The sequence below is a fragment of the Somniosus microcephalus genome, chromosome 4, assembly GCF_052327205.1.
Source record: "Somniosus microcephalus isolate GS21.2 chromosome 4, FLI_Smic_1.0, whole genome shotgun sequence".
Classification (NCBI taxonomy): domain Eukaryota; kingdom Metazoa; phylum Chordata; class Chondrichthyes; order Squaliformes; family Somniosidae; genus Somniosus; species Somniosus microcephalus.
In genome coordinates, this window is record NC_140990.1 from 154,979,316 (window position 1) to 155,006,857 (window position 27,542).

The window sequence follows — 27,542 nt, forward strand, 5'->3', positions numbered from 1 at the left end:
GCACGGATTTAAGATAATTGGCAAAAGAACCACAGGCAACAAGAGGAGAATTTTTTTAACATAGTGAGTTGTTATGATCTGGAATGCAGTAAAGGGCGGTGGAAGCAGATTCAAAAGCAAATTTCAAAAGGAAATTGGATAAATACTTGAAGGGGAAAAATTTGCAGGGCTATGGGGAAACAGCAGGGCAGTGGGACTAATTGGATAGCTCTTTCAAAGAGTCGGCACAGACATGATGGGCCGAATGCCTTCCTTCTGTGCTGTATGATACTATTCTATGATTCTACTCATCTAAGGAGCTCCAGCTTTTACTGCATCCCCTTGATTTCTTGGGGGAGTATGCCTAGTTTGTATACTAATCATCTCCTGTTTGAATGTTCTCCATTGTTTGTGCACTGTCTTACCTGCAAATGTTTCTCCCTGTGCCTCTGAATAAATGGGCCTCATGAATTCTCACCGGCAGGTTATTGATGCCATTGCTGATGCCATTTCACGGACTGATGGCTGCTCACTATTGGACGTGGATCCCGGCCCCTCCACCAATCGGACTGTTTATACATTCGTTGGTTCTCCAGAGGCTGCAGTGAACGGGGCATTGAATGCTGCAGAGGTGGCCTTTCAACTCATTGACATGGCGACACACAAAGGTGAGGTAGTGGGTGGCTTGTTGAGAGGAGATTAGACAAACTTTGAGGTCTGCTTTATTGGTGAGCACAGTACATCAATGCCAAAACAGAGACGGAGCTCCAATTGTGGGGTTCTATGGATCTGCAGCGGTGTTTTCAATACAGCCCAGGAGACAGGGGCTCACCCCTCTCTCCCATCTGTGCCCCTCAGCAGACCTGTTCCATGGATCAGTGGGCCTAAATTCACAGCCTGCCAACTCTGATGTGTCTGTGCACACACTAGTGTGTGATGTTTTAACAAAAACCTTTCACAAAAATGAAGAACAATGTAGTTACCTAATGGTAGCTCAGTGGGAGTAGTGGCCTCTGAACATGCCACAGCTCAGAATTGTGGCCCTCGACAAAACATTGATGAATATATTGACCTGTACTCTCACTTAGACTGCTATCTGGAAGAGATTTGGGATAGGCACCCTATAGGTCCAGTGGAAGTATGGATTTAAACAGTTCCATTTGCAGGGCCCAGATGGCAGATGAGCTTAGTTCAGAATGGCTGTGACTTGAGCACCAAGTGGCCCCAAATTTCGAGCAGTAAATGTGCACTACTGCAACCTTCAGGCAACACAAGATCTGCTCGTGTTCTGGGCTGGTGTTTTGCTGGGAAATGACTTAGACAAGTTATTCTAAGGTAAAACCAATACAACCCCATGGTTTCCTGTTGAGTATCTGAGCAACAAGGAAAATGTACCAGTTCACTCTAGAGCCAAGGGCAAGAAGAGGCTGATTAGTCCATTAATATTCATCCTGACAGTAATCACCCAGCTTAACGTCCAACTGCATTTGAACTCTCCCCATCTATACCATTTATACGGCATACCTCAAAGGAATACCACTAAAGGAACACCATCACCTCCAAGTTCCCCTCCAAGTCACACACCATCCTGACTTGGAAATATATCGGCCATTCCTTCATCGTCGCTGGGTCAAAATCCTGGAACTCCCTCCCTAACAGCACTGTGGGAGTACCTTCACCACACGGACTGCAGCGGTTCAAGAAGGCGGCTCACCACCACCTTCTCAAGGGCAACGAGGGATGGGCAATAAATGCTGGCCTTGCCAGAAATGGCCACATCCTAGGAATGAATAGAAAAAAGAAAAAAAAACCTTCATTCAAAGCTTTAAAAATTAAGCTTTTCTAGTCTTTCCTCATAGCTCATCCCCATTACACTTGGGATGTATTGCTGCTGTTTTCTTTAACCTCTCCAATGCATGTTTGTCCCCTTTGAAGCATGGTGAGAAGAACTGTACGAAGTACTTGGAGTGAGATCTAACCCGTGCATTATAAAGCCTCATGTAACCCCTCAGAGCAGAGTAAAGGAGGGTCTGATCTGAGAGCTTTGTAATAGTTTCGCAAAAGCCCAACAAAGTGCTCCTAGTGCAGGCAGCATTGGTCAGAATGCATCACAGCTGAAAACAGACTCTGACCAGGCACTCCATATCTACCCAGAACTATTCCTTATCATTGTAGCATGAAACTACCAGGATGGTAGAAGGCGAACTAGGTGGGCCGTGGTCTTTCTACATCTTGCAGTTCCCATGTTCTCATTTTGATGGTGCAGTACTTTGGAGAGCTGTAAGGAAATGTTCAGGAAATACAGTGGGAGCAAGGATTGCTTTGAGAATGGGACCCAGTATGAGGGGGAGGAGGGCCAGAAGGCTTGGACTGGCAACTGTTTGGGGGCAGTCACTCCTTATGATTGCGATGCTCGCCGACTAACTTTGTATCTAATTGCACAGTTGAAGACAGACGAAACGTTGAGGGTGACGTTATTTCCATAATAAAGAATTCCTCTGTCTAGCATGAGACTTGACTTGAGAATAAGGTTGAATGGCCGTTGTTGAATATATATGGATATGGGGCATTTCATTCTTTGGGTTAGTTTCAATTCCAATTTGTATGTCCAAGGACCCTCAACTAGCATATTTGAATGAGGGTCCTGCCTCAAACAGGTGGCGGGCGCCAGGACAGGGCAGTAAGTACATCACTGCGATTTCTGGGCTGTTGGTGTCACATTCCCGCTGGGCAGTGTGACTTAAAATCTCCTCTTAGATAAGAGTAGGCTATCTTACGCCAGTTCCTGATTTCACTTCAGAAAGCTGGAAATGCAGAAATAATTTACAATGGATACACAACTGGCTGACCAATAGAAGCCAGAGGGTGGTGGCACAGGGATTGTCATCAGCCTGGGAGAATGTTACTAGTGGGCTCTTACAGGGGGCTGCTTTGAGACATCTTGGGGGAGAAATTCAGTATCGCCACGTTTGGGGCGTTATACTCGAGTGGCCGCGAAATTTAGCGCCCGGCGCAAATTATCGCCACCTACTGCTAAATTGACCTGCTTCGCCCCAGGAGGTGCTTGGAGTGCTAAAACAGGTGCTGCACGACTGTCCTAAGGCGCTAAGCTGGAGAAGCGAGGCGCTACCACCGAGGGCGAGCGCAGCGCAGGTGCAGCCAGTTAGTGATTGCACGCAGACACGCTGGCGCCGGTCAACTCTTAAAGGGGAGGGTCGATCTTGGATTGCAGCCACACCCTACACATCGGAGCCCTGATTCTCGGCCTGGACAGACCTGCTGCCACATTCTAACGCCTAGGACCATGGTGGGGGCCAGGGAGTGAGCGCAGCGGTTCAGTGAGGGGGCCCTGCAGGTTCTGGTTGGCGCGGTGGAGCGCAGGCAATCTATCCTGTTTCCAGACAGTGGCAGGAGGCCGCTGCCCACCGTCTATCGCAAAGCTTGGAGGGAGGTGGCTCACAGAGTGACCTCCAGCAGCATGGTGCCTAGGACTCCTGTGTAATGCAGGAAGAAGTTCAACGACCTCACTCGGGTCGTCAGGGTGAGTACCCTTTTCAGTATCCTCTTCATCCCTGCATGTGCACCTCACTTTATGGCCAAAGGGTCCTGAAAGCCCCAATGCCCAGCCCTCATCCAACACCTATGGGCCTTTCATGAAACTCACACGTACATTCAGCACTTTACACACTGTAAGGGCTATTCAACCATGGGAGGCAGTGCAGCCAAGGTCAGGGCTTCACACTGTAAGGGCTATTCCACCATGGGAGGCAGTGCAGCCAAGATCAGGGCTTCACACTGTACTCAGAGCCCGTCCTTTCTCTTGCAGGGCAAGCTGGCCCATAACAGGAGGCAGCAGCAATGGACCGGGGGAGGCCGGCCTCACCTTCAAGACCTCAGCGATCTGGAGCAGCGAGTCCAGCGCATTATGGCAGGCCGGATGGTTGGCCCCGTCGCCACTGGAGATGCCGACCCCGTCCTGGACAGCAATGGTAAGGTCATCAGCTTTTTGACCTCTCTCCTTCCACTTGTGCCCCACACCAGCATCCTTTGCCACTATCGAACCAATACAGTGCATTGCAGCACTCATGCCTCCCTCGCTGCTGCCCTGTCGTCACGCTAAAGCAACTCTTGTACCTCCCTGCTTTCAGATGCTGAATCGCCAGGTGAGGATGCAGGCCCTCAAGCTGCCACTGTGAGCGATTCTGAAGGCGAGGAGGAAGAGGAAGCCGGACCATCAGTGCCACCCTCAGCCGAGGCAGCCCATGGCCATAATGGGGACACGTCTTCCCTGGAGGGGAGCAGGGGGGAAGGGTCTGAGGAGGGTGAAGCTCCGGCCGCTAGCGGGCTGCAGCAATGCGGGGTGGGGGGGGGCGGGTAGGGAAGCTCGGCGGCCTTCTCCCCGGAGGGAGAGTCTGGCCTCCAGTCCTGCTACAGTGAGCGCAGAAGAGGTGCGGCTCCTCGCTGAAATGGGCGCCCAGGTGGAGCAGAGGCACACTGAGCTCATGGCTGCAGTGGCAAGGATGCCCGAATCCATTGAGTCACTGGCAAGGAGTCTGCAGGACTTTGGTGCAGCACTGGCAAGGAGTCTGCAGGACTTCGGTGCAGCACAGGCGGCTTCCACGCAAGTACTTAGTGGTGCCCTGCAGTCAGTGGCTGGACTGATGCAAACGCAGATTGAGGTCACACGAGCACTGACTGCTGCTACCCTCGCTGGATCGGGCACGGATCGCTGGGGCCCTCGCCGTGCCGCAGCAGGCCAGCAGTCTGTGCTTCAGCAGATTGCTCCGCATGCTGCAGTGCTGCCCCGTGGGAGTGCCAGTGTGTCGTCCGACCAGGGAGTGCCTGTCCTCTGTCAGGATGGCAGCATTCCTGCTGCCAACACTGTCACTTCTCCACTGCAGCTGCCGCCACCTGTAGGACAGACTGCTGCTGCCCATCAGAGTTGGAGCAGTCAGCAGCCGGGCCCTCCAGGCCCAGAGCTGGTCCAGGCCGTCCCCCAAGGGCATCTGCCGACTCAGTTTCTGACACTCAGCAGCCTTCCCCCAGCCTTGCTGCAGCCACTGGGGTCCCATTGCGGAGGAGCTGCAGGGTGGGAAGGGGCCAATCTCGCAAGCGAAGCAGATCACCCTCGAAGGGCAAAAAGTAGGAGGTGTGGCAAAATGCTGTTAATTTTTTTAGTGAAGGCCGAGGATCATGGTCATTTTTTGTTTACTTTTTTGTTCATTGCCTCCAGGTTGTGAGAGCCAGTTATCTGTCTGACTGCTTTTTTTGGGGGTTTCTCTCTATTACTTTGTCATGCGGGAAGGGCACACAGTTTGTTAAATAAAGAAGTGTCTTTATTCAGGTTGTGCATGTTTGCTCTTTGAACTGTTTGTTGCCTTGACTGGCTCAGGGGTTGCGGAATGGTTCCATTCATGTTCTTTCAATGGCACAAGCCATTCCCTCAGAGGGGGCCTAGAACCGACTTGCAATAAGCTGCTGACGGACGACCCTTGCACTTTGTGCCTCCCTCCCGTCTTGGTGCTGCTCCTCCTCCTCCTCCTCCTCCTCTGCTGGTGCTCCAATGTCTGGTGGCAGTGGCTGAATCCTGAGGATTGCCAGGTTATGCAGCATACTACAACGAAATGGGACACTCGCTCAGGGCTCCCCCGGAATGGTCCAGACAGCGGAACCGTTGCTTTAGCACGCCGATTATGTGCTCAATGATGTTCCTGGTCGCTTGATGGCTCTCATTGTATTGTTCTTCAGCAGGGGTGCTGGGCGCACGGAGCGGGGTCATCAGCCAGGTGCACAGAGGATAGCCCTTGTCCCCGAGAAGCCAGCCTCCTGGGTGAGCCGGGGCTTTGAAAAGGTCTGCCACAGAAGTCTGGTGCAGGATGAAGGCGTTGTGGCTGCTGCCTGGAAAGTGGGCATTGACAGCTAGTTTCAGCTGTCTGTGGTCACACACCAACTGGACGTTCAACGAATGGAACCCCTTCCGGTTGCGGTAATCCTCAGCATTTTCTTGCGGCGCCTGCAAAGCCACATGCGTGCAGTCAATGGCGCCCTGGACCATGGGGAAGCCCGCTATTCTTGCAAATCCTATTGCGCGCTCTTGCTGCTTGTCCAGGGTCATAGGGAAGGAAATGTACTGACGTCTCCTTTTAAAGAGGGCATTCATGACTTGGCGGATGCAGCAAGAGCCCCCTTTAAATAGCGCCCCCCCAGCCCCACAGCGACTGGGAACCGTTCCAGTCAACCAGTCACTGGGAGCGCCAGGTGGAAAGGAGGGGGGCACCACTGAAGTTCCGGTTCGAGGCGCCCCAAGGGCGTTGCACCATGAAATGACGTCAGGATCTGCGCGCGCAGCTGAGCGGGCGTTGTGGTTTTGCGCCAACGCTAAATGTCCGCTCAATTTCGCCAGAGGCACAGGTCTCACCGCGCCAGGGCGGTAGCCACATCGCACCCCACTTATCGCCCTCTTAAGGCGCTAACAGGTGGCGCTAACAACTGAATTTCTCCCCCCTTGTGTTTAATGCCTTCATAAAATAATCTGGAGCCAGGAACCACAAGCAAATTTAGCCAATAAAATCTGAACAGGATAAGCTGCAGGAGAATTTGAATATACTTGGGAATTGGGCAGACAGATGGCAGATGAAGCTCAATGTGGAGAAACGCAAAGTGCTTCACAAAGGAACTAAGGCCGTGAAATTTGGCACCTTAGCGCCGACTGATAAGGCTGGTTTTGGAGAAAGAATGGCAGCTGCCTCACTTCCAGCGGGTCCCGTGGCGGCCGCCATTTTGGGGTGATCAGCAGCACGGCCATTGCCTGCGTTCGCTAGAGAAATGGTAATGAGGCAGATCGTGACGTCAATCAGTATGCAACGCTGATTTGACGTATGACCTGCCAATTTGGACATCGCTGCTCCATATCACGACCAGCTGAACACGTATTCAGCTGCAGGAAGGACCCCCCACCAGCGCTATTTAAAGGGATCAGCAACAACTTGCAGCTGAAGTGCTTTCTGATTTCTACTGGCTCTGTGTAGGTTTGTGCAACTGTTTGGAGCTTTCTACAGTTATTTAAAGTTGGTGAGGTGACAGGGAGTGTTGCTGCAAGTGGAGAACACCTTGCTTCTGATTTAAAGGGTTCTGCTCACACGACTTGCTCCCAGTCATGGGGACTCCACTTGCAGTCCCCCTCACTCGAGTATGACAGGGAGATGGAGCAGAGGCAGTGAAGAAGAGGACAAGCTGCTCGCAGAGGGAGGAGGAGGAGGGGTAGGAGGACTCTCAGCAGAAGGGCTTACCCACATTGGGTCTCACGACAGCACTTCTCCTACATGCACTTAAGACAGGAGCAGTGTATTAGGAGGCTTCGCTTCACCAAGGAGGTGGTCACAGAACTCTGCCACCTCCTGGAACCAGACCTGCAGCCTCAGAGCAGGGCGACGACGGCACTGCCAGTGGCCCTCAAGGTCACCGTGGCCCTCAATTTTTTCACCAGTGGATTCTTCCAGTCTGAAGCAGGCGACATAGCGAACATTTCCCAGGTCACCGTCCATCGCTGCATCCGGGGGGTCACTGAGGCTCTGGACTCCAGGAGAACGGACTTCATTGTCTTCCCTCTGAACAGAGAGAAGCAGGAGTGCGCATGTGGCTTTGCCAGGATAGCGGGCTTCCCCATGGTGCAGGGCGCCATCGACTGCACACACATAGCTTTGCGGGCACCACATATCAATGCTGAGATGTACCGCAACCGCAAAGGCTACCACTCACTTAATGTACAGTTGGTGTGCGACCATGCCCAACACATCACGATGGTGAATGCCTGGTATCCTGGCAGCAGTCATGATGCCTTCATCCTGTGCCAGTCCACTGTGCCAGCAATCTTCCAGCCACCACGCCGAACCCAAGGGTGACTGCTAGGTGACAAGGGCTATCCGCTCTACACCTGGCTGATGACTCCCCTCTGCAACCCCACCACTCGTGGCCAGCGCGCATATAATGAGAGTCATGCTGCCACGAGGAACCTCATTGAGTAGACCATCGGGGTTCTGAAGCAACGGTTCCGCTGCCTTGACCGCTCAGGTGGAGCCCTCCAGTACTCGCTGGAGTGGGTGTCCCATTTCGTGGTGATCTGCTGCATCCTCCACAACTTGGCCATCATGAATGAGGGTACAGCCCTTGCCACCACGGGTTCCACAACCACCTCTGTAAGGTGTGCAGAAATTGCCCCTCACCTCGTCCAACATTTTCTAAAATTCAGACCCGTCGAACAGACAACACAAAACCCAATGAATCTGTGAAAAACTTCTTTTACTTAAAAATCAACAAGAGATTACAAGTAAGCATCCGACAGTTATGTAGCGTATAACAATTCCCGATTATACTTTAGCATACACAGAGCTATCCCTTTACTTTAAGCTCAAGCGATAATAAGCAAGACACCAGATATGTACTAACACCAGCGATTGGTCAATTCGGCGATGACTAGACGTATGATTTCTGACAACTGAGCAGGCTGCCCGGCTGCCACCCCGAGTGTCTTGAAACAGCACCTCTTATACCCTAAAATTTGGCAGACCTCCCACCGCATACGTGCTCCAAATTATGTTAGTAATGGTCAGCAGTTGTTTCTCAGACCCTCTTATCACTAGTCCATTAAGCATCCGTGGGCCTTCAAAGCCGGTTACATTCCATAATCTGAAGATGTTTCTGTTTTTGCAATGGCTTCACAGTTCAATAGCTTCTTCTCCACAGAACTTTTCAAAGTCTGTTTCTCTTACCTGTTGAAAGACAGTTGGCAGCCTTCACATCTTCAGAACGTCTCTGTTTCGGTCCACGGTGTTCTTTATCTGTGAACAGTTTTTCGTACAAGTTCCCACAGGAACCTCTCAGCCTCTCAAAGCATGCTGGTATGTTAAATTTGGTCAATTCTTAAGTTTGGTCAAGTTACAGCAAATGGCTTATTCTTACACCTCAGGAGGAGGAGGAAGAAGAGGAAGAGGAGGAGGAGGAGGAAGGCAGCAGATTCTCATTCCGGATGGGCTGTTCATGAATGCCTCATCAGAATCCAGCTCCCCTGAAGGAAACCCCAGATCCCCGTTGCTCACCACTTCTCCACCTTACCATCCCTCTGTCACGGAACAGCACGAGAGCCACCAAAAAACAACTATTCCAAACATAATTTATAAATTAATCAATGCAAAACTACACAACATTAACTAATCACCACTGTGCATTCCCCTTGTGTCTGTCTTTCGTGTTCCTATGCCTAATCTAGTGTTCCTACACAGTGTTACCCCAATGGCTGCAACATGGCTGACTTTCAGGCTGAGACTGCAGATGGCCTTGTAGGACAACCTCGAGCAACTCTGGGCCTAGAAGGCCCGGCTGTAGACTGCACAACCTCGGCATGGGCGGCAGCGGTCTGGGCTGGCTGGCTGACAGGCAGCAGCAAGGGCACTGGCAGAGTGGCAGGGGCCGGAGTAGGAATGCTGTCATCCTGAGAGAGGACAGCAGGTTCTTGCTCCACAAACCCACTGCCACTCCCCTGGGGCGGCGCCTTAGCATTCCTAGCCATCTGTTGGAGGACAGATTGCTGGCCAGCTGTGACACCCTGCAAGCCCCTTTCCACATTCGTAAACACAGCCATGATGGCATCAGTCTGAACTTGCGTAGCAGCAAACTGAGCCTGCATGAGAGCAGTCTGAGCTTTCACTGCAGCACTGAGACGTTGGGTCACTTCCACTTCACAGAATCACAGAATCACAGAAACCCCACAGAGCAGATAGAGGCCATTTCGGCCCATCGAGCCTGCACCGACATATCCCACCCAATCCCCGTAACCCCTACACCAACACATATCCCACTCTATCCCCGTAACCCCACGTATTTAATCCCCCTAACACTAAGGGTCAATTTATCATAGCCAATCAACCTAACCCGCACATCTTTGGACTGTGGGAGGAAACCGGAGCACCCGGAGGAAACCCTAACCCTGAGCTGGACAACGGGGGAGAGGCCTTGGAGGATGTCGTGCTCGACCGTGTCAAAGACGGCAGAGGTCGAGAAGAATGAGGAGGGATCGTTTACCATGGTCACAGTCTCAGAATATGTCGATTGGGACTTTGGTTGCTGCCATTTCAGTGCTGTGGCAGGAGCAGAAACCTGATTGGAGAGATTCAAACATGAGGCTGTGAAAAAGATGGGCAGAAATTCGGGAGGCGGCAAAACATTGAGGAAAGGGAGGCTGGAGATGGAGATGCACCTGCCTGACTCTTCACCCACGTGGCAAACGGGACGAGTCTCTGATCAAACCCTCTTTCAGCCCAGTCCATCGATGGAAGCTCTTTGAATCGGAAGAGTTCTCTCCGGTTGGTGCTCACAATCCTGTGCTGGTTCACCGACTGTTGTTACTCAGTCTACAATCCCTGTTTACTTCGAGCTGATCACCTTCCTCAATCACACCATCATTCACCGGGAGATCTAATTGCGGAGCGGTGACTGCAATGGAAGCTGAGACATCGCCCATCGCACCCAGCAGCATGGTTGGGTCCACAAGTGTCCTAATGGAGTTGCCCATCATTTCCATCCTGGAAATCATGGGCTCCAAGCTCCATGCAAAGCCCCATGCAATGTTGGAGCCGGACTCCTCCATGCTCCTCGACACTGACAAGAGGCTTTCTGTCAGGCTTGTCATTGCACCAAGCATTTCTGTGTGCATGCCCATCACCCCTCCTTCTGAAGGCTGCCCCATCGAAGTCATCATCGTAGTCCTGTGGAGCAGAAATCCTGTGTGAACCCGACCTCCGGGGAGCTGCCCCCAAGCTACTCTTTCCCCCTGGCCTGGCTGCAGCCCACTCATGCCCGGTGACTCACCACGTACAAATCCCACCTCTATACTACCCTCTAAAGTACCGCAGTGCCATTTTCTGAGCTGGTACCTGGGAGTGTCAGATTGAGTGACGGTGTCTCTTCTCCTTCACTCTCCTCCTCCACAACATCGGGGGCAGGCTGTGCTGATGGCAGTTCTTGGGTATCTGAAAGGAGAAAGGCACAAGGATCAGGTTGTGGTGAGGGGTGGGGGGAAAGCAAGCTGTGCATGCTTACCCCATCAGCAGATTGTAAGTGAGAAGAGATTGTGGGATGAGGGGGAAGTGGGATGTGAGAAGAAGAATTAGGTATGAGCATACCATCATCAGCAATGCTTTCAACCTCGCCACTCACCACAACCTCAGTGTCGGCCCCTCCAATGATCTCCAGCACTATTTCCTCCAGCTCAGTCAGGTTCTGAAGTCGGGCTTCCCCCTCCACCCATCTGTTGCTGCTCATGGCGCTTGTGTGCCTGCAAGAGAAAAGGAAGTGCATCAGTGAGTGTGGTGCAATGTGTTTAGGTGTGTGCCTGCCGTGATTGAATAGCTGGCAGTGTGTGCAAGGTGTGAGATGTGGGTGTGAGTCTTGCAGCAGTGGTAAGTGTGTGAGGGTGAGGTGAAGCTATGATTGTGAGGTATGAGTCACGATTGCTAGAGATTGTTGGTAGGTGAGTGATGGGGGTGGGGGAGGTGGTGTATTGAGAAGTGTGTGAGGCTAGTGATGCAGTTGGTGGGATATGGCATTTAAAGATGCATTCACTCACCTTAACCACTTGTGTGAGGTCATTAAACTTCTTGCGGCACTGCATCCAGGACCTGGAGACAGCACACTTGGCACTGACGGCTTGTGCTATTTCCTCCCATTGCCTTCTGGCATGTTGGCTGGAAGGCCTCCTGCCCCCCTGCGGGTAGAGGATCTGACATCGTCTGTGAAACCCCAGGACCAAGGCTTCCAGTGCCGCATCTGAAAACCTCCTTGCCCTCTCTCTTCCCTGTTGAGCCATAACTACAAAGTGACAATGAGCTGCTTCTGTAACAAGCACCTCCCCTTTAAGTAGTGCAGAGTGCCTAGGCAAAATGTTATTGGCCAGTAGACTGCACCCGATATTGGCCCCCCTGTTGAGCACTAAGCCAACCAGCTACGCGTTTAGCGCTAAGATCAGCGCTCCAATCATTATAATGAGCAGGCAGCATGAAGTTTGTATGCTGCCTGCACCACTTTGAATGGGTATGGGCAGATCCATGTGCGTTCCCTCTGCCCGTTTTTGAGCTTTATCAAATTTCACTCCCAAAAAGTCCAGGAAGGGACTATAACTTAAATGGAAAGAAAATAATGTGCACGCAAAACAAAAAATCTAGGGGTCCTGATTGACAATAATTTGAATCTATTGCAACAATTAATTAATTGAGATGGGAGACCAGGCAATGTGTTCTTGTTGTTGCATGTGGGAGCTGGTGAACACCATTAAGGTCCACGGCAACCACATCTGCAGCAAATGTTGGCTGCTCGAGGAACTTCGGCTCAGAGTTGATGAGCTGGAGTCCGAGCTTCAGACACTGCGACACATTATGGAGGGGGGGCGTTATCTGGACATTAAGTTCCAGCAGGCAGTCACACCCACTAGAGTAATTACTTCCAATTTGGCCCATGGTCAGGGACAGGAGGGTGTGACTACACGCGAGGCAGGTATTGGGATCCAGGAGGTAGTGATAGAGGAGCCTCAGCCCTTGGCCTTGTCTAACAGGTTCGAGATTCTTGCTCCCTGTGTGGACGCGGGCAGGGACTGCAGGGAGAATGAGCAATCTGACCACAGCACCATGGTACAGGGAGCCATTCAAGTGGGGGGAGTAAAAAGAAATGTTGTCCTGATAGGGGACAGTATAGTTAGGGGGATAGATACTGTTCTCTGCAGTCAAGAGCGTGAGTCCCGAAGGCTGTGTTGCCTGCCCGGTACCAGGGTTAAGGACATCTCCTCTGGGCTGGAGAGGAACTTGGAGTGGGAAGATCCAGTTGTCATGGTCCACGTAGGTACCAATGACATAGGTAGGACAAAGGAAGAGGTTCTGCTGAGGAAGTATGAGCAGCTAGGGGCTAAATTAAAAAGCAAAACCACAAAGGTAATAATCTCTGGATTACTACCTGAGCCACAAGCAAATTTGCATAGGGTAAATAAGATCAGAGAAATGAATGAGTGGCTCAAAGACTGGTGTGGGAGAAATGGGTTTCAATTTGTGGGGCACTGGCTCCAGTACTGGGATAAGAGGGAGCTGTTCCGTTTGGACGGGCTTCACTTGAACCATGCTGGGGCTAGAGTCCTGGCGAATTGAATAACTAGGGCTGCAGAGAGGGCATTAAACTAAATAGTGGAGGGGAGGGTTCAGGTGAGCGGGAATTTAAAAAGTCAATGAGAAATGAGAAAACAATAGAGCAGGATAGCGATGGGGGAAATAATAACCAGCGTGTGACAGGAAGGGACAGAATGTTTAAAAATAAGAGTGCAACAGAAAATGGGGCCAAAACAAGGAGAAATGGTAAAAAGACAAAGTTAAAAGCTCTATATCTGAATGCACACAGCATTCGTAACAAGATAAATGAGTTGATGGCACAAATAGATACAAATGGGTATGATCTGATCACCATTACAGAGACATGGTTGCAAGGTGACCAGGGCTGGGAACTGAATATTCCAGGGTATTTGACAATTCAGAAGGATAGACAGAAAGGAAAGGGAAGTGGGGTGGCTTTGTTGGTAAAGGATGGGATCAGTGCAGTGGTGAGAAGTGATATTAGCTCAGAAGATCAAAATGTAGAATCGGTTTGGGTGGAGATAAAAAATAATAAAGGGAAAAAGTCTCTGGTGGGCGTAGTCTACAGGCCCCTGAACAGTAGCAATACTGTTGGACAGAGTATAAATCAACAAATAATGGAGGCCTGTAAAAAAGATACGGTAATAATCATGGGTGATTTTAATCTTCATATTGATTGGACAAATCAAATTGGCCATGGTAACCTTGAGGAGGAGTTCATAGAGTGTATCCGGGATGGTTTACCAGATCAGTATGTAATGGAACCAACCAGGGAGCAGGCTATCTTGGATCTGGTACTGTGTAATGAAACAGAATAAATAAATGATCTCATAGTAAAGGATCCTCTAGGAAAGAGTGATCAAAACATGATTGAATTTCAAATTCAGTTGGAGGGTGAGAAAGTTGTATCTCAAACCAGTGTCCTGATCTTAAACAAAGGCAATTACAATGACATGAGGGCAGAACTGGCTAAACTGGACTGGAAAAATAAATTAAAAGGTAAGACAGTTGAACTTCAGTGGCGAACATTTAAGGAGATAATTTATAACTCTCAACAAAAATATATTCCAGTGAGAAAGAAAGATTTTAAGAGACGGGAGCACCATCCGTGGCTGAGTAAGGAAGTAAAGGATGGTATCAAATTGAAAACGAAGGCATACAATGTTGCCAAGATTTGGTGGGCGACCAGAGGATTGGGAAATTTTTAAAAACCAGCAAAGGATGACTAAAAAAAAATAAAGAGAGAGAAGATGAATTATGAGAGTAAACTGGCAAGAAATATTAAAACAGAAAGTAAGAGCTTCTACAGGTATATAAAAAGGAAGAGAGTAGCTAAAGTAAATGTTGGTTCCTTAGAGGATGAGAATGGGGAATTAATAATGGGGAATGGGGAAATGGCAGAGACTCTGAACAAATATTTTGTATCTGTCTTCATGGTAGAAGACACTAACAACATCCAAATAATGGATAATCAAGGGGCCACAGGGAGGGGGGAACTAAAGACAAAGATCACTAAAGAAATAGTACTTGGTAAAATAATGGGACTAAAAGACGACAAGTCCCCTGGACCAGATGGCCTGCATCCCAGGGTCTTAACAAAAGTGGCTGCAGAGATAGTTGTTGCAATATACCAAAATTCCCTGGACTCCGGAGAGGACCCAGCGGATTGGAAAACTGCAAATATAATACCCCTATTTAAGAAAGGAGGGAGACAGAAAGCAGGAAACTATAGACCAGTTAGCCTAACATCTGTCGTTGGGAAAATGCTTGAGTCCTTCATTAAGGAAGCAGTAGCAGGGCATTTGGAAAATCATAATGCAGTCAAGCAGAGTCAGCATGTTTTTATGAAAGGGAAATCATGTTTAACAAATTTGCTGGAGTTCTTTGAGGATGTAATGAGCAGGGTGGATAAGGGTGAGCCAGTGGATGTGGTGTATTTGGATTTCCAGAAGGCATTCGATAAGGTGCCACATAAAAGGTTACTGCATAAGATAAGAGCTCATCGAGTTGGGGGTAATATATTAGCATGGATAGAGAATTGGCTAATTCACAGAAAGCAGAGAGTCGGGATAAATGAGTAATTTTCCGGTTGGCAATCAGTAACTAGTGGGGTGCCACAGGGATCAGTGCTGGGGCCTCAACTATTTACAATCTACATTAATGACTTGGATGAAGGGACCGAGTGCAATGTAGCCAAATTTGCAGATGATACAAAGATGGATGGAAAAGCAAGTTTTGGGCAAACATTTGGCAGATGGAGTATAATGTGGGAAAGTGTGAGGTTATCCACTTTGGCAGGAAAAATTAAAAAGCAAATTATTATTTAAATGGAGAGAGATTACAAAATGCTACAGTTCAGAGGGACCTGGGGGTTCTTGTGCATGAAACACAAAAAGTTAGCATGCAGGTACAGCAAGTAATCAAAAAGGCAAATGGAATGTTGGCCTTTATTGTAAGGGGATTGGAGTATAAAAGCAGGGAAGTCCTGCTACAACTGTACAGGATATTGGTGAGACCACACCTTGAGTACTGCGTACAGTTTTGGTCTCCTTATTTAAGGAAGGATATACTTGCATTGGAGGCAGTTCAGAGACGATTCACTTGGTTGATTCCTGAGATGAGGGGGTTGACTTATGAAGAAAGGTTGAGCAGGTTGGGCCTATACTCATTGGAATTTAGGAGAATGAGAGGTGATCTTATTGAAACGTATAAGATACTGAGGGGGCACGACAAGGTAGATGCAGAGGATGTTTTCCCTCGTGGGGAAATCTAGAACTCGGGGGCATAGTTTCAGAATAAAGGGTCGCCCTTTTAGAACTGAGATGGGGAGGAATTTCTTCTCAGGGCGTAAATCTGTGGAATTCTCTGCCCCAGAGAGCCGTGGAGGCTGGGTCATTAAATATATTTAAGGTGGAGATGGACAGATTTTTGCAAGATAAGGGAGTGAAGGGTTATGGGGAGCGGGCAGGGAAGTGGCTTTGAGCCCTAGATCAGCCATGATCTTATTGAATGGTGGAGCAGGCTCGAGGGGCCAAGTGGCCTATTCCTGTTCCTATTTCTTATGTTCTTATGTTCTTAATGCTCAGTGGCAGTGAGTAAAGCAAATCGATGCTGCACCGAAATAGTGAGTTAATCCTGCCATTTTATGAATCATTGGTGCGACCGCACCTTAGAAAACTGTGTACAGTTCTGATTGCCGCAGTACAAAAAGGATATTGCAGTTATTGAAAGGATGCAGAAGACAGCAACCAGAATGGTTGAGGCCGTGGAGGGATTAGATTATGAGGAGCGATGATGTAAATTGGGCATGTTCTCACTGGAAAAGGGGAAGTTGAGAGGTGATATGATTGCTGTTTTTAGGAATATAAAAGAACTAGATAATGTCGACCATGACAAGCTGTTTTACCTTGTCCCAGGACAGTAGAACCATGGACACAGCCTGTGCTTGAAGGGGGGTAAATTTAAAATGAATCTGCGGAACCATTATTTCAGTGAACGAGTGGTCAATCTATGAAACAAGCTCCTGCAGGAGACGGTGGCAGCAGAGAGTGTTGATTCATTCAAGTGCAAATTAGATAGATTTTTACAGAGGATTACATAGGATACTAGCTGGAGTGCCCGGCGGTGCCGAGGGTTTTTTGAGGGCATGTTGTTATGAAAAAAGTACAAATAATTTTTATATATATAAATGAGTTTGTCTGTCTGTCTGTCTGTGTGGGAAGGAGAGAGAAAGAGGGAAAGAGAGAGAGAGGGTGGGAAAGAGAGAGGGGGAAGGAGAGAGAGAGAGAAAGGGGGAAGGAGAGAGAGAGAGAGAGAGAGGGGGAAGGAGAGAGAGAGAGAGGGGGAAGGAGAGAGAGAGAGAGAGGGGAAGGAGAGAGAGAGAGAGAGAGAGAGAGAGAGAGAGGAAAGGAGAGAGAGAGAGAGAGGGAGAGAGAGAGGGGGAAGGAGAGACAGAGAGAGAGGGAAGGAGAGAGAGAGAGACAGAGAGGGAAGGAGAGAGAGAGGGAAGGAGAGAGAGAGGGAAGGAGAGAGAGAGAGAGAGAGAGGGAAGGAGAGAGAGGGGGAAGGAGAGAGAGAGAGGGAAGGAGAGAGAGAGAGGGAAGGAGAGAGAGAGAGGGAAGGAGAGAGAGAGAGAGAGAGAGAGAGGGAAGGAGAGAGGGAAGGAGAGAGAGAGAGGGGGAAGGAGAGAGGGAGGGAAGGAGAGAGAGAGGGAAGGAGGGAGGGAAGGAGAGAGGGAGGGAAGGAGAGAAAGAGAGAGAGAGAGGGAAGGAGAGAGAGAGAGGGAAGGAGAGAGAGGGAAGGAGAGAGAGGGAAGGAGAGAGAGGGAAGGAGAGAGAGGGAAGGAAGGATAAAGAAAGAAAGATGTTGTGAAAGCATTGGCAGTGCAACCTCTTGCAGAGGTCGAGGCGGATACCGACCTGGATGAGCAGAGCCCGGCCACAGAAGCTCAGGAAGCGAGCGCCGGGGTGGCTGACGAGGAGGAAGCAGCAGCCGAGCGAGAGCAGGGCGGCGGCCAGCGCCATGGTGCGGCGGCCCGAGCGAGAGCGAGCCCGGGCGCCAGCCGGTGCAGACCCGCAGTGGAGCAGAGGCTCCAGCACCCGGCGCCACTCGGGCTCAGAGGAGGGCAGCCGGCGCCGGCACAGCCGCTCGAAATGGCCAAAGTAGGCGAGCCTCTGGGCGAAGGGCAGCGACCGCGGCCCCGAGCAGCAGCTCCTTCCCCGCCGGCCCATCATCGCTGCTCCTACTTCCGCGAGGCCGGGGTGACAGGAGAGAGGGGAGAAAGCGGCGGAGACCCCGTGGGCGGCATAGCGCCTGAGGCCCGGCCCGAGTCACCCGAGCTGAGCTCCCGCTCCTTCCGACCCGAAGAGCTCGGCAGTGACATCCTGCAGAGCGGAGAGGCCTGGGTGACAGGAGAGAGGGGAGTAAGCGGAGAGAAGGAGGAGGCCAGCCTTTACCAAGATGGCAGCGATGGCAGGCCGCTGGTTTGGAATCGGGCCCAACGGGACGGGCGGTGCCTAGCTCGGGCGTGGCTGGTGAGGAAAGGCCGAGGCTTCGAGGCCTGAGGCCTGCAGACAGCTCATCCACCGTGGATGCAAACAACCCGCGAGCGGAGAGGCCGGGGTGACAGGAGAGAGGGGAGAAAGCGGATAGAAGGAGGAGGGTGAGGGTGGGACTGGGGCCCATGGTCGGACAGAGGCAGAGTTGCTCCATCGCAAACAACAATGGCCGCCGCTTGCTTTTCAGTTTGAAGGATTAGGCCCCGCCCACACATGCCATGAAACACCCCCCGTGACGCAGCACGCTCCCCCCGCAGGATTGGTCAACCTTCACGTCACTCAACGCTAATGAGCGGTAGGATTGGTCAACCGCTAATGAGCGGAATTTTGCCGTTTTTTGTTAACTGTCCGAACAATTTTTGTCTGACCAAAAAGTAAATATGCCTAGGACACCCTCCTAATCATAACCTTTCTTTTGATATAACATATGTGCAGGTACGCTCTATAACTTTTGAGTGATGCCCAGACAGACAGACAGACAGACACCACTATCCTTTTATTATTATTTTTATATATATATAGATAGATACAGCACATTTCTCTCAGAAAATAACATTTTGAGATACAATATATTGTGGTAAAGCCACCAATGAACTCCTGTACAAATGAATAACTGTCTTTAAAGCAATGTTACAGCACCTATGTCCGTTTGCTGAGTGTAAACAAGCTTTCTGTAAAAACCCTGAAACAACGCGATGACGTCATCACGTTGGTCACGTGGTGCCCCGAGTGGCGGGAAACGTGATGACGTCATGACGTCAGAGGTGGGAGGTTCTGAGTTCAGACCTCGTGGAACAAGCTACTGTATAGACCTGTTTGCTGTTGCTCCTGCATGTTTTTGTTTTGTTCACCAGTTTAATTAAATTCGGTTAATTTACTGAACTGACTCGACCTCAGTGATTTAGATAGGAATCCGTTGATTCCTACAATATCAGTAATTTGAGACATGGCATGTGGTGAGTGTAGCATGCTCGGGAGGAACAGGTGACTTGGACCTACGGTTCCCAAATCTCTCCACCACTGGGGTTTTCCTTGCTTCGTGTCTGGGTCTGTTGTAGACACGTTGCTAGAGATTGATTGCTGTGATTAGTTAACGGCTCCATTATCATTGTATCATGTGACTACAGGATGGTACAAGGAGAACTAGATCGACCGTGGTCTTTTTTCATCTAGCAGTTTCTGTGTCCCAATGGTCCATTCCTCTGTGCTGATGTTGAATTTCTTATTTCCCCAGTGAAGGGCAATGATATTCCATGATCCGAAAAGGCCACATGATTTTGCCTTCAAGATCTGTTGATTTGATCAGGATGATTCCTGTACAACAATCTATTTAATAATGTTTCATTTCACGTTTTGACCACAAACTGAAAGGAGGTTGAAGCAGTTTGTAGACAAATTCCAGTCACAAGGTCGATGACCTGTAGCTGCTCTTTACTTTCTTTTTTTCCTCCTCGGTTTTCTCACCTCCTCTCTTGCTGGGGTATTGTTTCATACCCCAGGATTTTGACCCAGCCACGATGAAGGAATGACGATATATTTCTAAGTGAGGTTGGTGTGTGACTTGGAGGGGAACTTGGAGGTGGAGGTGTTCCCATGCGCCTGCTGCCCTTGTCCTTCTAGATGGTAGAGGTCGCGGGTTTGGGAGGTGCTGCCGAAGAAGCCTAAGCGAGTTGCTGCAGTGCATCTTGTAGATGGTACACTGCAGCCACGGTACGCCGGTGGTGGAGGGAGTGAATGTTTAAGATGGTGGATGGGGTGCCAATCAAGTGGGCTGCTTTGTCTTGGATGGTGTCGAGCTTCTTGAGTGTTATTGGAGCTGCACTCATCCAGGCAAGTGGAGAGTATTCCATCACACTCCTGACTTGTGCCTTGTAGATGGTGGAAAGGCTTTGAGGAGTCAGGAGGTGAGACACTCGCCGCAGAATACCAAGCCTCTGACCTGATCTTGTAGCCACAGTATTTATGTGGCTGGCCCAGTTAAGTTTCTGGTCAATGGTGACCCCCAGGATATTGATGGTGGGGGTTTTGGTAATGGTAATGCTGTTGAATGTCAAGGGGCGGTGGTTAGACGCTCGCTTGTTGGAGATAGTCATTCCCTGGTACTTGTGTGGCGCGAATGTTACCTGCCACTTATCAGCTCAAGCCTGAATGTTGTCCAGGTCTTGCTGCATGCGAGCATGGACTACTTCGTTATCTGAGGAGTTGCGAATGGCACTGAACACTGTGCAATCATCAGCGAACATCCCCGCTTCTGACCTTATGATGGAGGGAAGGTCATTGATGAAGCAGCTGAAGATGGTTGGGCCTAGCACGCTGCCCTTAGGAACACCTGCAGTGATGTCCTGGGGCTGTGATGATTGACCTCCAACCACCACAACCATCTTCCTTTGTGCCAGGTATGACTCCAGCCAGTGGAGAGTTTTCCCCCCCAATTCCCATTGACTTCAATTTTACTAGGGCTTCTTGATGCCACACTCGGCCAGATGCTGCCTTGATGTTAAGGGCAGTCACTCTCACCTCACCTCTGGAATTTAGATGTTTTCTCCATGTTTGGACCAAGGCTGTAATGAGGTCTGGAGCCGCGGGGTCCTGGCGGAAACCAAACTGGGCATCAGTGAGCAGGTTATTGGTAAGTGCCGCTTGATAGCACTGTCGATGACACCTTACGTCACTTTGCTGATGAAGCCTAGATAATGATTGTACGCAAGCTTTCCAACAGCTGTGGATAAGCCAATCTGCACACTCCAACAGGAGTCATGAGATAGTGATTAAGAGTGGGATGGTTGACTTTTCCTCACCCTAACTTGGAATGTTGGGACTAATTGTACTGCTTTGGACTGTTGTTTTCAATATGTTCTTCGTTCTTTTCCAATTGTGGCAGTTTTGGAAGCTTAAGAGCTTTGGGCTGCTTTGATCTTAATTTGCTGATTTTTGTTGTCAGGTGAACACCCCAGAATGGGCGCTTTGGATGTTTGTCCCTTCATCCCGGTCCATAATGTTCGCATGGAGGAGTGTGTTCAGTGCGCCAATGAGTTTGGGAAACGGCTTGCGGAAATACTGGAAATACCCGGTGAGTGCATTGGAGAAAAGCCAAACCAAACTGTAAGGGGAAACTTTGGGACCCAATGGGGGCAAGCGCTGGCTCGCACAAACAGCTCTGTGTGTGCTCCAGTATGCCGTGTTAAATCTGTATTTGCTCATGAGCTAACCCAACAGTATGTTTGTCTATGTGCTGACCCATAGGAAATGGAGTAGCTCATTCAGCCCCTTGAATCTGTTTTACTCTTCAATTAGATCATGGTTGATCTCATACCTCAACTCCCTATCCCTTGATACCCTTGCCTATCAAAAATCTATCAATCTCAGTTTTGAAAATGTCAATTGTCCCAACATCCACAGCCTTTGGGGGGAGGAGGGGGGGGGGATAGAATTTTAGATTTCTACTACCCGTTGTGTGAAAAAGTGTTTCCTGATTTTCCTCCTAAATGGCCGCGCTCTTATTTTAAGGTTATGCCTTCTTGTTCTAGAAACATAGACATAGAAGATAGGAGCAGGAGTAGGCCATTCGGCCCCTCGAGCCTGCTCCACCATTTAATGCGATCATGGCTGATCATCCAAATTCAGTACCCGGTCCCTGCTTTCTCCCCATACCCCTTGATCCCTTTAGCCTTAAGAAATATATCCAACTCCTTCTTGAATATATTTAATGAACTGGCCTCCACCGCCTTCTGTGGCAGAGAGTTCCACAGGTTCACCACTATCTGGGAGAAGAAATTCCTCCTCATTTCTGCCCTAAATGGCCTAGCCTTTATCCTTAGACTGTGTCCCCTGGTTCTGGACTCCCCGACCATCGGGAACATCCTTCCTCCATCTAGTCTGTCCAGTCCTGTCAGAATTTTATAAGTTTCAATGAGATCACCTCTCATTCTTCTAAACTCCAGCGAGTACAAGCCCAATCAACCCAATCTCTCCTCATACGTCATTCCTGCCATCCCAGGTATCAGCCTGGTGAATCTTCACTGAACTCCTTCCATGGCAAGAACATCCTTCCTCAGATAAGGTGACCAAAACTGCACACAATACTCCAGATGTGGTCTCACCAAGGCCCTGTACAACTGCAGCAAGACATCTTTGTTCCTGTACTCAAACCCTCTCGCTACAAAGGCCAACATACCATTTGCCTTCTTAACCGCCTGCTGCACCTGCATGCTTACCTTCAGCGACTGGTGCACAAGGACACCCAGGTCTCGTTGCACTTCCCCTTCTCCCAATCTATTGCCATTTAGATAATAATCTGCCTTCTTGTTTTTGCCACCAAAGTGGATAACCTCACATTTATCCACGTTATATTGCATCTGCCATGTTTCTGCCCAATCACCCAACATGTCCAAATCATCCTGGAGTTTCTCGACATCCTCCTCACAGCACACACGCCCACCCAGCTTTGTGTCGTCTGCAAATTTGGAGATATTACATCTAGTTCCCTTGTCTAGATCATTTATATATATTGTGAATAGCTGGGGTCCAAGGACCGATCCCTGCGGTACCCCACTAGTCACTGCCTGCCATTTGGAAAAAGACCCGTTTATTCCAACTCTTTGCTTTCTGTCTGCCAACCAGTTCTCTATTCAAGTCAATACCTTGCCCCCAATCCCATGTGCCTTAACTTTACACGCTAATCTCTTATGCGGGACCTTATCGAAGGCCTTCTGAAAGTCCAGATACACCAGATACATCCACTGGTTCTCCCTTATCTATTTTACCAGTTACAGCCTCAAAAAATTCCAGTAGATTAGTCAAGCACGATTTACCTTTTGTGAATCCATGTTAACTTTATCCGATCCTGTCACTGTTTTCCAAGTGCGCTGCTGTTGTGTATGTAATATGTGTGCTACTTTGAACCTATGGACAGGACTGCACTACTTGTAGGGCGTAGTGATACGCAGTACCACTCCTGGCCATAGGGGTATAAATAGTACTGTGGGTACTGATCTCCCCTCAGTTCCCGCCTGTGGGCATGAAGTAAAGACCTACGTATAGTCCCTACCTCCAACCAGTAAAGACCTGTTTGAGTTATACGTTTAAGTCTTTGTGTTAATTGTTCAATACAATACACATACTTAACAGCTGCTATTACATCTTTTATAATGAACCCTAGCATTTTCCCCACTACCGATGTCAGGCTTACCGGTCTGTAATTCCTCGTTTTCTCTCTACCACCTTTTTTGAATAGTGGGGTAACATTAGCTACCCTCCAATCCATGGGTACTGTTCCAGATTCCATTGAATGTTGGAAGATGATCAGCAATGCATCTACTATTTCTAGGGCCACTTCCTTAAGTACCCTAGGATGTAGATTATCAGGCCCTGGAGATTTATCGGCCTTCAGTCCCATCAGTTTCCCTAACACCATTTCCCTACAAATACTGGTTTCTTTCAGTTCCACCCTTTCATCGGACCCTATGTTCCCCGGCATCTCTGAGGAGGTTATTTGTGTCCTCCTTTGTGAAGACAGAACCAAAATATGTATTTAGTTGGTCTGCCATTTCTTTGTTCCCCATTATAAATTCCTCTGATTCTGACTGCAAGGGACCTACGCTTGACTTCACCAATCTTTTTCTCTTCACATATCTATAAAAGCTTTTATAGTCAGTTTTTATGTTTCCTGCAAGCTTACTTTCATATTTTATTTTCTCCTTCTTAATTAATCTCTTTGTCCTCCTTTGTTGAATCCTAAACTGCTCCCAATCCTCAGGATTATTGCTTTTTCTGGCCAATTTATATGTCCTCTCCTTGGATCTTATGCTATCCCTAATTTCCCTTGTTAGCCACGGTTGAGTCACCTTTTTTGTTTTATTTTTATGCCAAACTGGGATGAACAAATTCTGTAGTTCATCCATGCGGTCTTTGAATGTTTACCATTGCCTATCCACCGTCAACCCTTTGAGTGACATTCCCCAATCAATCCTACCCAACTCGCGCCTCAGACCATCGTAGTTTCCTTTATTTAAATTTAGGACCCTAGTCTCTGAGTCAACTACTTCATTCTCCATCTTAATGAAGAATTCTATCATATTTCTCCATCTTAATGAAGAATTCTATCATATTATGATCGGTCCGACCCAAGGAGCTTCGTACAACAAGATTGTTAATTAATCCTTTCTCGTTACATAATACCCAGTCTAAGATGGCCTGATCTCTGGTTGGTTCCTCGACATATTGGTCCAGGAAACCATCCCGTAAACACTCCAGGAATTCCTCCTCCACAGTATTGTTACTAATTTGGTTAGCCCAATCTATATGTAGATTAAAGTCACCCATGATGACTGCTGTGCCCTTATTGCACGCTTCTTTAATTTCCCTTTTAATGCCATCCCCAACCTCCGCCTTACTGTTTGGAGGTCTATATACCACTCCCACTAATGTTTTCTGCCCCTTGATATTTCTCAATTCTACCCATACAGATTCCACATCATCAGAGCCAATATCCTTCCTTACAATTGTGTTAATCCCTTCTTTAACCAGTAATGCTACCCCACCTCCCTTTCCTTTTTGCCTATCTTTCCTGAATATCGAATACCCCTGGATGTTGAGTTCCCAGCCTTGGCCATCCTTGAGCCACGTTTCCGTAATCCCAACCAAATCATATTCGTTTACCTCTATTTACGCAGCCAATTCATCCACCTTATTACGAATGCTCCTCGCATTAAGACACAATGCATTCAGGCTTGTTTTTTTAACGCTCTTAGACCTATTAGAATTATTATTTACTGTGGCCACGTTTGATTTAAACCGTTGATTTCTCTGACTGCCACTTTTGTTTTTCTCCTTCCTATCTTTTGCTTTTATCCTTGTTTCCCTTTCCTCTGTCTCCCTGCTCAGGTTCCCAACCCCCTGCCATTTTAGTTTAAACCCTCCCCCAGAGCACTAGCCAACACTCCCCCTAGGACATCGGTTCCAGCCCTGCCCAGGTGCAAACCGTCCGGTTTGAACTGGTCCCACCTCCCCCAGAACCGGTTCCAATGTCCCAGGAACTTGAATCCCTCCCCATTGCACCATTCCTCTAGCCACATATTCAGCTGAAATATCCTTCTATTTCTACTCTGACTAGCAAGTGGCACTGGTAGCAATCCTGAGATTACTACCTTTTGAGGTCCTGTTTTTTAATTTACCTCCTAACTCCCTATATTCAGCTTTTAGGACCTCATCCCGGTTTTTACCTATATCGTTGGTACCTATATGCACCACGACAACTGGCTGTTCACCCTCCCCTTCCAAGATGTTCTGCAGCCGCTCCAAGACATCCTTGACCCTTGCACCAGGGAGGCAACACACCATCCTGGAGTCTCGTTTGCGGCTGCAGAAACGCCTATCTATTCCCCTTACAATAGAATCCCCTATTACTATAGCTCGACCCCTCTTTTTCCTCATGTTCTGTGCAGCAGAGCCACCCCTGGTGCCAGGAAGTTAGCTGCTGCTGCTTTCCTCTGATAAGACATCCCCCCAACAGTACTCAAAGTGGTGTATCTGTTTGAGAGGGGGATGTCCACAGGGGACCCCTGCACTACCTGCCTGCTGGTCACCCATTCCCTTTCTGCCTGTCCAACCTCTACCTGCGGCGTGTCCAACTCCGTAAACGTGCTATTCACGACGTCCCGAGCATCGTGAATGCTCCAGTATGCATCCAATTGCAGCTCCAGTGCCGCAATGCGGTCTGTCAGTAGCTGCAGCTGGATGCACTTCCTGCACATGTTGTTGTCAGGGACACAGGAAGTGTCCCTGAGTTCCCACATATTGCAGGAGGAGCATACCACGTGGCCGGGCTGTCCTGACATGACTGATTTAATTTAATTTCAAATAATTAAAGGGTAAATCAATCCCACTAATTACACTACAGTTAAATGGTTTACCAACAGTCCCCGCTACACCAGAGAGACCTTAGTAACTATAAACCACAGAGTTTAAGTTTAAAAAGAGAGAAATACTCACCAACCAATCACTTACCTGCTTTCTGGTGACGTCACCTGGTCTCTTGGAGCCTTTTATACTCGCCGATCCGCTCCGAGATTCCCGCCGACTCGCGCGCCGCACTGAGGCCTACCTGGTCTCTTGGAGCCTTTTATACTCGCCGATCCGCTCCGAGATTCCCGCCGACTCGCGCTCTGCACCGCCGACTCGGACTCTCCCACCAGAGGAAATAGTTTCTCTCTATCTACCCGATCAACTCCTTTAATCATCTTACACACCTCAATTAGATCACCCCTTGATCGTCAATATTCAAGGGAATACAAGCCTAGTCTTTGCAACCTACCCTCATAACTTAACTCTTTAATTCCCGGTACCATTCTGGTGAATCTGTGCTGCTCCCCCTCCAAGGCCAATATCTCCTCCCTGAGGTGCGGTGCCCAGAACTGAACGCAGTCTCCAGATGGGGTCTAACCAGAGCCCTGTACAGCTGGAGCATCACTTCCACCCCTCTGTGTTCCAGCCCTCTTGAGATTAAGGCCAACATTCCATTAGCTTTTTTGTACCTGTGCACTAGCTTTTAATGATTTGTGTACAGGGACACCCAAATCTCTTTGCTCCTCCACAGTTCCTAGTCTCTCGACATTTAGAAAGCATTCTGCTTTATCTTTCCGAGATCCAAAGTGGATGAACTCTAACTTCCCCACACTGAGCTCCATCTGCCACAGTTTTGCCCACTCACATCGTCTGTCTATGTCTCTTTGTAACTTCCTGCTCCCATCTACACAACTTGCTGTGCCTCCTAAGTTAGTGCCAATTGCAAACTTGGATATACACCTCTCGATTCCTTCAGTCAAGTCATTAATATATATGGTGAAAACTGAGGCCCCGGTACAGATCCCTGGGGAACACCACTTGTCACATTCCGCCGATTGGCTTTGTGTTGGCTCTGTATGCTGACTAGTTGCCTCATGTGTTGCCCATTGATCTTGTGTGCTGGCTCTGCATTTGCCTATGTGCTGATTGGCCCCAATTCTAACGGGGAGCCAGGGAGGGTGCGGGAAAGCTCGGTAGCGGGCAAAGTACCCGGCAAGGCTGGGCATGTGGAAGCCCGCTGTTCATAACGGCAGGGATGCCTTTGAATAATTTTGGGCTGACACCTGCCCAACAGCTAGCCAGAATGTCTGCCTGGCTGGCAGGCAGGAGCGATAAGTAGTGGCAGGAGGCCACTGCTAGGGATTCGTGGGGGCGGGCCGCGATCGAGGCTGGGTGGAGGGGGAGGGGGGGTGGGAAGACTGCTATATTGGGACCATCATCAGGGCTGGGGGAGACAAAGGTTTCCTTATGATGGCTGGGGGGAGCACTCCTAAAAATGAGG

The 27,542-nt window shown here is 49.2% G+C and overlaps 1 protein-coding gene across 3 annotated transcripts in view; it reads left to right on the forward strand.

Moving 5' to 3' along the window:
* The window catches only part of ftcd (formimidoyltransferase cyclodeaminase), a 230,332-nt gene that overhangs the window by 39,963 nt on the left and 162,827 nt on the right, over positions 1 to 27,542 (forward strand). For all 3 annotated transcript variants that reach the window (XM_085985366.1, XM_085985365.1, XM_085985367.1), the window contains exons 3-4: positions 464 to 647; positions 21,141 to 21,269. In XM_085985366.1, coding sequence (XP_085841492.1) covers positions 464 to 647; positions 21,141 to 21,269 — 313 coding nt within the window. The remainder of the gene's footprint in view (positions 1 to 463; positions 648 to 21,140; positions 21,270 to 27,542) is intronic.